The 11,722-nt window shown below is 34.4% G+C and overlaps 2 protein-coding genes across 2 annotated transcripts; one reads left to right on the top strand and one right to left on the bottom strand.

Moving 5' to 3' along the window:
* The first annotated feature begins 2,930 nt into the window (after positions 1 to 2,930).
* Positions 2,931 to 6,168, top strand: LOC105318638 (leucine-rich repeat-containing protein 73). The gene is made up of 4 exons (XM_066086732.1): positions 2,931 to 3,280; positions 3,772 to 3,932; positions 4,207 to 4,430; positions 4,979 to 6,168. The coding sequence occupies exons 1-4, from the start codon at positions 3,012 to 3,014 to the stop codon at positions 5,546 to 5,548; spliced, it is 1,224 nt and encodes a 407-aa protein (XP_065942804.1). The 5' UTR covers positions 2,931 to 3,011; the 3' UTR covers positions 5,549 to 6,168.
* On the bottom strand, positions 5,731 to 11,709 carry LOC105318637 (tryptophan--tRNA ligase, cytoplasmic). Its single transcript, XM_011415852.4, has 8 exons — positions 11,472 to 11,709; positions 11,013 to 11,121; positions 10,777 to 10,896; positions 10,081 to 10,263; positions 9,423 to 9,636; positions 7,930 to 8,103; positions 7,503 to 7,643; positions 5,731 to 7,210 (listed from the first exon to the last, which is right to left on the bottom strand). The coding sequence occupies exons 1-8, from the start codon at positions 11,608 to 11,610 to the stop codon at positions 6,989 to 6,991; spliced, it is 1,302 nt and encodes a 433-aa protein (XP_011414154.2). The 5' UTR covers positions 11,611 to 11,709; the 3' UTR covers positions 5,731 to 6,988.
* Between the last annotated feature and the right edge of the window lie 13 nt (positions 11,710 to 11,722).

Consider the following 11,722-nt stretch of genomic DNA (forward strand, 5'->3'; position numbering starts at 1 on the left):
AAAATGATATTCTATGAAATGTTTTCCAGAGATAATATGATTATATGCTTACTTAATATTTTTTTTTATTTATTCCGTCCCTATTCCGGCGATTACGGCATGCCTTTACCTGCAGCTAGCCTTTTTCTATCAGTAACGTCACTGTTTCCATATAAGGTCATGTCAAAATTCGACAAACTTGTAGACTTTACATTTGTCAATTTGTATCATGTCAGATGTGCTATTGCCGAGCCTGACGTTACAAACGCAGAAACTACGGATTGAAAGTGTGCAAAAATTGAAGGTTTAATTAACTAATGTAAACAATAAAGTTGCAAAATGTGCATCATGCGAAGAAACTGAGTCAAATCTTACACGTGTTAATGCCCGAGTTTTATAGGTTACACGATCAGAATTACACATATTCATGCTCAGGCTCATTGGCGGATCCAGAGGGGGGGTTCCGGGGGTCGGAACCCCCCCTTTCTCTGGGACATATGAATTTTTTTGAAAACGTTTAGTGCCTATTCAAAGACAATTTTCCCATTTGTAATAGAAATACTGTAATTATCTCAAATAAACGTTTTTAGAATTGCTTATTTAAAGAATTTCGTACTGCGTCCCATAATTTTGTTCTTATGTGAAAAAACCCTATCGATTTTTTTATTGAAATAAAGTACATTGTACTCCCCTTCAGCATCCGGTGTTTACTACACTGAGTAAACATAAGGGAAATTAAAGAAAACATTACATAATATTAAGCAGCATCGCTAAAAACACAGATTTAGTATAACATATACACTGTATATTCTACCCTATTTCTTAAAATAAAAAATTATTATAGTTCATACAGTTTTGAACTGACAAGCTATCGAGTAAAACGACGTTCAGGTATGAGTACACGCATTCGTTTTACTTTAAAGAGCCACCTTCAAATTTATTGTTTAGTTAATTAACTGAAGTATTTATAATAGATGAGTTTTACTTCGTTTCAAAGGAAAAATACAAAGAAAATTACATGACCCGCTTACGCGGGTTATGCTATTTTTCTGGAATGCTAGCTACCTTCATACCCACATGAAACACAAAAGAAAGCCTTTTTTGTTTGTTTCCAAAAGTCGGAAATTCTGTTACAAAATTACCGTATAAAGGGTTTATATGTAAACCATTATGAAAACCATTATGAAAATGCCCAATTTTTCAGAACTTTTCTAAATATGATCGCATCTGTACTAGTGCCGAATGATGTAGCGCACCCGGCCATTACAGAGGTCACATCAATTGCTTGTAGCATTGTATTACACACGTACCATCTATTCAGCACATAAATTATCCCCATTTTTTGTCATATCCTATCATTTAGACCTTTATTTAAGAAGGCAATCGATAGAACTCAAAATCGATAAATAGTTCAGAATTTAAAAACATCAAAGACATAAAAAAAATTACCAAAATATCCATTTTTATAATAGTTTGTCGTAATTAGTCTGAGTTATTTTTTGCTTCTTAGTGTTTCTTTTCAGTCAAGCATAGACGCACTTTCTCATTGCTGCATGGAGACTTGTGTGTCTTGTGGCTAGATAGTATGCAAATCTTCCTTACCTAAACCAAAACGGCAAAACGCTCAATAATGCAGTGCACTCTGCTGTTGAAATAGATGTGAAATAGATAGTGATGAGATAAATGTTTATAAAATACAGTTGTATACGCACGGAAAACGTTAAAAAGGTCCTTGTTTATTGACAAATGATGAATTTTGCAAATTTTTGGTTTTCATCAAATGGAACCCCCCCTTTTCCAAATTGCTGGATCCGCCTCTGAGGCTCACACATCAACACGATTGCATATTCGGATTTACAAGTTTACATGTCTGGATTTTTGAACACGATTACCCTCCATAAATGATATCATAGTACAGGGGCTCGGTTGTCGGATAGTGGATTTTTTCATTTGTGTATATAATTGCAATTTAAACATGCATTCACTGAAAACCCCCGTTTCAATAATTCTAAAAAGTGCATTCAATGTTACCTTTTTTAAAGTACATTTTTAGTTGATGTTGTTATTGCAATACACAAAAATACACAAAAATTACCATTTTTAATCATTTTTGTCTTCGGGAACAAATAGTAGAGAACTCCCCTATCCGATAACTGAGCCCCATGCTGATATCCGTAACCTTCTGTGCTACCATGAAGTTTTATAATCCATTTTTAAACGAATACATCTGGAGCTCCTGTCGGATAGTTATAGGCCCAGCTAGGGACGTATACTATATTCCTGTATAGGCTCTGTTTTTATTGATCAGAATATGCCCTTTATTTCTTAGAATACTTCAGTCATAAAACATATTTTTTCTAAAAGAAAACTGCCCGCCTTGTCTTCCTCTTGTGTCAATTTGACCATGTATGGTGCATTTTTTAAAGAACCACATTATACAATCTAATTTATTTCAATTTCACTTTTTCGATTCTTATCAGCTTATACAATATACAAACTAATACATGTTACATTAGCATTTACATTTGTATACAATCTATTTTAACGATATCGATATCGATCTTTAATTAAAAATCTGTTTACGACGATATATATATATAACCTGAATTAGTTCATTATACCAAACTTAGACTTACAACGATGAATAACATTAATTTCACGATTAATTATTGTAATGATCTCAAACGTTATTTTCTGCTCAGTGCGGGTCAAAATTCTATAAGCCTAGGCTACAGTAGAGTTTTGGTAATCACCAGTCTATAAAACTAACGAAAACCCCAAATTTAAACCAATTCTTAAATACCTGCGTTGGTATTAATCACACATATCGCCTGTAAATAGAAACAAAGCTTACCCCAACCTCCCAACCCCCCCTTTCCCCAATTTTGTATTTGGCGCGTAAAATTACTTACAACAACCAATCAGCTTTCAAATCAACAAGTAGTGCGTGATTACTTTGTTGTGATTAGTTTCATCGGAGTTTCCTCGGTCTCAGGTGTGCATAGGTGCACACAGGTAAACACTGATCAGCAATGAAGGGAACAATTGAGTTAAGCCATGTAATTGTTTCACATGATAGTGTAAAAGAAATTTGTGATGCAGCTAACGGCGGAAAGTTGAAAACGCTCTCATTGCGCGATTGTGAAATAGAAGAAGCATTATACAGCTCCATCTTGAAAGCAGTGGGAGCCTGCACGTCCATACTGCAACTAAGTTTGTGTGTTGGTATGGTCGCATCAAAGAAGGACGTATCAGCGCTCTGTAGGTGTTTACAGAAAAACAGATCTCTGCTGGCATTATTGTAAGTTTTTAATTCATAAATGACATTGATCGAAATATCATACATCATTACTTGTATCTTACATATGAAAAGGGCGCCTTCTATTTCCCTACCATGTTCTTAATTATTCAAGCATCATATCACTCAATTATTCATATTTTGCTCCCAGAAAAGCGACTATAGTGTGCGAGGAATCAATAGATCCTATATTAACCTTAGCCTAAATTAAGACAGTGAGCCCATAAATAATGCATGCACTAACTTGCTGAACGCATCAGATGTGCATTCTTTACCTCTGATGAAGGCACCCTTTTCATGCAAGTTATCTGCACAATTTTGTTCTAAATTTTTCACCCAGATCGATATATCTCACTCGAAGAGTCCCATATACTGCATTTTGGAATACGATATATTTTCTCTGCCTAAATTGAATGAATTGCTCCTATCCTTATACAGAAATTGACCAAACGATTTGAGCTGTTGATTTACTCACTTTTGATTTATGATTCAAGTATCCATGGCAACCCTCTGAAGGATTCTGGTATGCAGAGAATCTGTCGGGAACTTGTGCAGCATCCTCAAATTGTCTCCCTTGATGTCAGTGATTGTGAATTAACAGACCAGTCCATGGAAGTCCTATGTAGTCTGTTACCCGAAACAGGCTCTAGACCAGGTGATTTATATCTCTGTATTTTAATCTCACATTAGTATACAGATTCATATTCAGTGTGATATTCATATTTTTTTGTGAATTTTAGAGTGAGTCACCCACATGGAAAACATTAGAGATGAAAAGAAAATTTTTACAAAGAACATGAAAACTCGTAGAATATTAACTTTTATGCAAGTTAATATTCAGATGTTTTGATAATTATACATTTAATACATGTACATAAACATACTCCCAAAAAATAAGTCTGAAAGGGGAGACAACTTTTTCACTGCAGGTTTAAAAGACCTCTCTCTTAGTGCTAATCCAGGGATTTCTCAGAAGTCTTGGGCAAAGTTTGGGATATCCGTGGCTGCCAATAGTTGTCTGAGAGAACTCTATCTGGACTACAACAGTCTGGGAGACTATGCAGCAAGCTGTATCGTGGTGGGACTCTCTGGGTCTCAGAACCTCAGAGTTCTAGATCTAGAAAGCACAAATATTGGAGACTCCACAGCAGAGGTTTGTGCCCCCTCCTTTTTTCTCACAAAATAATTGTTTTGGAAGCATGTGTTTCTTAATGGTTAGGAGAAAAAAAATAATAATTTCATCAGAAATCCCAAGAATGTTGATGCAAAATTATCAAAGCAATCAACAAGAAATCCTAAAAATATAGCAAGCAATAAATTGTATCATGTACCGTATACCTGTAACCAGAAGGCCTCTTGTTTGTGCATAGCTTAGCCCAACAATGGTTTAAATATGCCATAAAAGTTTTAGAATGAAATGCACAGTAATTTTTTACCAAATGCTTGGAACATATTTAAAATTTCAATTGATATGCATACATACTAGTATAAAGCAATACAGTTGAACATTAATATCTTTCAGATCAATATATTTGATAACAATACCAGAGATATTTCAAAGCGAGTAGTCCCTACCATATAAAAATCTCTTTATCTTAATCCTTCAATATACATGTATCTCAAAGTTCTCTTCTTAATTTCCATCAAATTCAAGATAAAGATGTGTGTTTGTACTATAGATTGAATTTTTTAATTTTACAGTTGATTCAACATCTCCTGGAAAAATTCCCCTCCCAACTTTACAAAGTAGTGCTTAAAGAGAACAAAATCAAAGGCAGCATAATAGACAGCATTTCTTCCTATCTGGAGGAAAACGATGACATTTCTGACACATTTAGCATCGAATCCATGAAAATGAAAACAAAATCATCAAGTAAACTGTCCAAATCTAAAACCTCCACACAAAAGAGTTCTACTCTGAAAGACAGCACACGGTATGAGGAGTCCTCCTCAGATGAAGACAAGACTGAGAAAACGGACAGAGAAAAGGAGGAAGAGAGTGACATGAAGGACACAGTGAAAACGGATGAAGATTATCGTGTGCTTGAAATGGCCCTGGAGGAGGGACTGAGCACAGGGAAGATCAGCGCTCTGTCCAATACAATGGAGGAAGATGAAGGGGAGGAAGAGCTGAAGGAAGTTCCTATAACATCCACCACCCATGTCATAAAATTCCCTGACAACAAACCAAAGACACTCTCTGCAGAAGACTTCAGCGATGACGGAGATGAACTCGAAGAAATACCAGTGTTAAAATATGGCACTGTATGACATTTTTGTGTAAAAGACATTTCTTTTTTCCTCCATAGCACCAAACTCCCAATTAAATATCACAAACTTCATTTCAAAACTAACACATATCAATAGTTTTATAAACAACAAGGCTCTCCATTTTCATGTACAATTACCAATTTTATACATGTAGCTTTAAATTCAGAGTGAAATCAAAATAATTATTGTCTTTAAATATTTATTCCATTTTTCATTCATATACCGGTAATCATATTTTTACTGTAATTATCTGAAAATACTATTCGAAAAGATTTCATTCAAAAAAATGTATACACAACATTGATTACATGATCTGAGGAAATAGTCTTTCATTCATCTGGCATACATTATCAAAATTACCATGAACATTTGTTTACTAGATTCATATTTCAGCAACTTAAATGAATATTCTTCAACATGATTACCAAAGGAAAACAAACTTTTAGATTTTCTAAGTTTTCTAGATGTAGCACTTTTATATTATAATTGACCTCAATGTATGTGTGGCTTATATCCATGATGCATTAAGTTTCACACATCAATATAGACTGTTATGCTTTAATATGTACTTGTTACTCCAAATACTAAATAAAGCTTTAAATGGTACCATAACACCAGTCTGCTTTGTCTTAATGAACTCATTTGTGTATACCGGGTACTATAAACTTGCATTTTTTTTTCTGCAGGAGCATATTTTCAGTTTTAATTCCATAAGGGCATTCTAATGGCATTAAAAGATGCATTATGTCATGCCTGCATGGTCTTTCAAAGACTTTAAAATAGGTACATTTATTTTCCGATATTTCAGATTTATTGACTCAAATTTCCAATAAGGATAATTTTAAACATTTTTTAAATTTATTTTTTTTTGTGGGGTTTGAAATATATCTGCAAGATTTACCATAAAATAGCACAATGCAGAAAAATCAAGTTAAACATTTTCCTATATTTATAAAAAAAAACTTTAATACAGACATCTTCCAATAGATTCATTATGGAATCAAAAATTCATTAAATCATGTGGCATTAAAAAAAGCTGTAATAGTAAAGAAGTCACACTGAGAAAACATTGTATAAATAGGCTATTGTACTCTTTCATATTTCCATGCCAATTAACTCTTCAAAAATCAAAGAGCAATTGAAATGCCATAAACATTCTTAAAAGAATAAAGCCTGACACTATTATAGTACAGTTACTTGAATAAGTTAACATATTCTAAAATGTACACAATGAAACAAATATTGAACGTTTGATAGAAAATAAAAAAAGAAATTAGAAACATACACCTGAAAAATAAAACCATCTTCATTGTACATACTTGGTCATTAAATCTTTACAGTTCGAAGATTTCTGTAAATAACTGTTCCAGATCAGACAGTTTAAGAAATTATAAGAGGTCAATTAGTTTAAATATAGAATTTCCTGAAGCATGAACATGATCAAACTGCCTTCGAGTTTTTCTGCTTCTTTTTCTTCTTTTTTTCTGAGGGAGGGGTGGGCGGGGGGTAGTCAAACTTCAGTTTCCTGGGGGTCATGAACTGTTTGACAACATCATCGGTGAGGGAGGCCCTTCTCTGCCTGTGTTCTCCCACCAGCTTCTGTAGGATTTCCACCAATTCTTTCTTCAGGAACCCCGTCAACAGTTCTCCACTAGTATATGTCTACAAACAAATACTGCCTCGCTATAAATATTTGTACATTGATGGAAAAACTCTAGAATCATTAGATTTCATAGCAGCTTACCTCTTACAAACAAATTTGCATACACAGCAAATTATGAAAAACAGTGTTAATTCATAAATCATAGAAATAAATCAGCAAAATTGTGTCCCATATAAAAACTTGACTTTTCAGATTGAATAATTCTGTCACCTACTGGTGCACATATAAATCAAAGTGTATACAGTAGAAAATATTTCCTATTCAAGACTAGAAATGATTCCTTTTTCTGACCTTTCTGATTTCCTCCAGTCTATCATCATCCTCCATGAAGAATGTCAGATACTGAAAAGACACGTCCACATCACAGTTACCTCCCTTCTCCTTGTGTTCCTCCACAGTCGCTCCACCTCCAGAGAAAGCATACTTGTTGATCTGAAAAGTAGAAGCCAAAATTTTTTATTTCATCAAAAATGAAAATACCCTGTACAGTGTTTTTTTTTTTCATCTTTCTTTGCCTCTCCCATAATCTGCAATATGCCCTCAACATTTAAATTTTCTTTCTTTTTTTTGGAGAGCCATCACCTTGAGAAGTCAATTGAATAAAAAAAAAAAGAGAATTGAATATGCTCCAGTTAGCAATATCAATAAGGACCGCTTTCTTCACAAGCAAGCAGAATGTTCTCAAGATATTTAGTGGACAATAATAAAGTTCCATTACCTTATCCTTGATCTGTTTGTCTGAATCGGTTACAAAGATGGAGGAGGTGGGGTCGCTGGCGCTCATCTTGGTCTGGGCACCCTGGAGGGCCGGGAAGAAGGTGGAGTGAATCAGAGCAGGCTTCAGACAGTTCATCCGCGGGGCCACATCACGAGTCATCCGGAAGTAGGGATCCTTAAAAATAAAATACATCACGAGTCATTCAGAAGTACGGGTCCTTAAAAATAGGTTATATGCAGGATTTACTTTGTTTCCAATGTAATATTAAAAAATTCCTATCCCTCTAAGAATAAATATACATAAGGTAGGATTTTTCACGTAAGGTTTTTATTTTTATACCCCCGCTCCGAAGGAGAGGGGGTATACTGTTTTACCCTTGTGTGTCTGTCTGTCCGTCTGTCTGTCCGTCCGTAACAAAAAAGTTTGTCGCATTTATCTCAGCAACTATTTATCGCAGATGCTTGAAATTTTAACACAGCGTTTGTTAAGGCATGCCATATCGTGGGATATATTTTTGTACCAATCGGACGTCAACTTCCTGTTGAATGACGACTTTGCTTATTTTTTAACCAAAATTTTCAAACAAATTTTCATCAAAAATTCTCAGCAACTGTTTATCGCAGATGCTTGAAATTTTTACACAGTATTTGTATAGGCATGCCATATCGTGGGATATATTTTTGTACCAATCAGACGTCAACTTCCTGTTAAATGACGACTGTTTATTTTTTGCAAAAATTTTCAAACAAATTTCCGTCAAAGAATTCTCAGCAACTATTTATCGCAGATGCTTGAAATTTTAACACACTATTTGTTTAGGCATGCCATATTGTGGGATATATTTTTGTATCAATCGGACGTCAACTTCCTGTTAAATGATGACTTTGTTTATTTTTTGCAAAAATTTTCAAACAAATTTCCGTCAAAGAATTCTCAGCAACTATTTATCGCAGATGCTTGAAATTTTAACACACTATTTGTTTAGGCATGCCATATTGTGGGATATATTTTTGTATCAATCGGACGTCAACTTCCTGTTAAATGATGACTTTGTTTATTTTTTGCCAAAATTTTCCAACAAATTTTCATCAAAGATTTCTCAGCAGCTATTTATCGCAGATGCTTGAAATTTTTACACAGTGTTTGTTAAGGCATGCCATATTGTGGGATATATTTTTGTACCAATCGGATGTCATCTTCCTGTTAAATGAGTACTTTGTTTATTTTAGCCAAAATTTTCAAACAAATTTTCCTCAAAGATTTCTCAGCAGCTATTTATCGCAGATGCTTGAAATTTTAACACACTATTTGTTTAGGCATACCATATTGTGGGATATATTTCTGTACCAATCGGATGCCAGCTTTCTGTTAAATGTCGACTTTGCTTATTTTGCATATTCACATCAGAGCGGGGGTATCACTAGTGAGCATTGGCTCACAGATTTCTTGTTTATTTCTGATATAAGTTATGGTACCTGTGATTTACAGCTTACCTGATCAATTGCACATGGAATGAGGCAAGGGATGTCTGAGCGGCCATTAAATATTTCCGGGAAGGACGAGCTGAAGCTGGGAGAGGCCTGGATGGCTGGAAAACTGATCTTTCCGATACAGTCACTGTCCCCGAAACCAAAGATCCCCTTCACCTGGTTGTAGGTCACCAGTTTCTGAACTCGGCACATGTTTCTGTAGAATGCCGGACTGTTTCTAAAATAGAGTATTAGCCTCTTTATCAGCACCTGTTCATAATTTTGGTGAAGGCTGTCAATATAAACTATAAACAAATATTGACTGGGGTTGAAGGCAACATTGATTATATTAGCCCCTTGAGGACTAAAAGTTGCACAACGTGAAGTATGTGTGTGGACATGACTTGGTTGCGAAAATCAGCTGTAGCAAATTAGTTTATCCCCAGTATATCGCGAAATAAACTCTTTGCCAATAAAAGTTAATTACAGTTAAAATAATTTTGCTTGTTTTCAGACAATAATGTTTATGTCCCATTGGAATGAAAATATTGATTTTTCTCTGAGACTATATAATCAAAGTTGCTCCAGTCAATATTTGTACACTGTACAGCATAAAAAAAATGCACACTATAGAAAACATTTCAAGTTTTTAAATATGTATATCATATCTACCGGTACTTACGATATAAAGTCCAAATCACTAAAAATGAAAGTCTTTTCAATATCAAATCCACAGGCAATAATGTCTTTGGCATTTTCAAATGCCATGTGATTGGCTTGTTCCAGAGTGAGGTCCTTCCACAGGTATTTCTCATCGTCCGTCAGCTGTATAACGAGTGGGACATCAAAAGTGTCCTGTAACCATCTGTGGACAAAATTGACAGTCAGCTTGAGATACCATTCATTATACACTTCTTCATACATAATGGTACTCTCCAAACAACATGTACCAGACTTATAAAAGGGCTCTACAGTCATTTTAGCATATACCGGTACATTTATCACACATTCAATGCAACATATTTTCCTCATTACATCATTGCACATTTCTGAATCATGTTCTTCAGCCTTTGCTATTTCACAATTCTTTATCACATTATTATTGTATTGTTGATACTTTAAATCAGATGTTTTGTCCGATACAATATTTAATAATGCTAAATACAAGTAGCACAGATAACCTAACTCATTCAAATTTAGTTCATCTATTCCATCACCTTACAATTTGTTCAACGCAATTACTTTGGTATTAACAACATTCAGTTCATTGTCAATACACTAAAACTAAAGATTGTATTATGGTTTGCTTTCAAAATGTAATAAATACCGGGTAACAATTTCTGAATAAAATATTTAATACAAAAGTAAACTGTCATACTTGGTAAAGATGAATGGAATAAGATGACCCATGTGCATGGAGTCAGAAGATGGGCCTCTTCCTGTGTACAAGTAGAAGGGCTTCTTTTGTTCATACAAGTCCAGGATGATGTGCATATCTCTGGATAGTAAAAAAAAAATACATGCAAGGTGAAAAAAACAACCAAATACAATAAAGTATGCACCGTACACTAATTTTTTTACTGCCACAAGGAGTAAACAAACCATGCCACACACCTTTGAGAAAAGAATTTTCCTCTTCGCAGTAAATGGTGAACAGGTTTTCCTGTGACTTTTTCAATCCTCTGCAACAAGGCATCATCTATTTTGGTGCTTCCAAACCTCTCTATCATTAAAAATAAAAATCATCAGCAATGATTGTACGTGTCAGTCAAAAGCAACATCTTAAACACAATGAATACGAATATGTATGATGAGTCTTAGACATATTTATGAGAGTTTGTAGTATGAAGAGATACACAAGCCTACAATGTAAGTACTTGTACAAAATAAACCTATAAGTATCAAACTAACATAATTTTGATCCTTAGTTACTATAAAATGATGAAAGATTTATAGTTATTATTAAAAATCTTATAAACTTTGCATAGTCTCACAAAAAAATATTCTGGAACATAATTCATATTATCTGTTGTGTGTCTACATATTCCTTGCACAAGAATATCGACTGCTTACTTATGAGTTTATCATAATCCACGCCTGTTGCTGAGTTTGTTGCCACTTCCCATGGATTCACTACATCATCTTCATCCACTTTATCCATTTTTTCGTCTTTTATTGAAACGTCTTCCATTTGTTGTGTTGGCTCAGTCATAATTGCTAAACTTTCTTCAGTGTGACTACCGTATGTCTAAAGTGTTGTCACACGTGTTGCATCACCTACTTTCACATTTGACAGACTAAAAATGAGTGGCCTAATATACGAA

The sequence above is a fragment of the Magallana gigas genome, chromosome 6 (assembly GCF_963853765.1).
Source record: "Magallana gigas chromosome 6, xbMagGiga1.1, whole genome shotgun sequence".
Taxonomy (NCBI): Eukaryota; Metazoa; Mollusca; class Bivalvia; order Ostreida; family Ostreidae; genus Magallana; species Magallana gigas.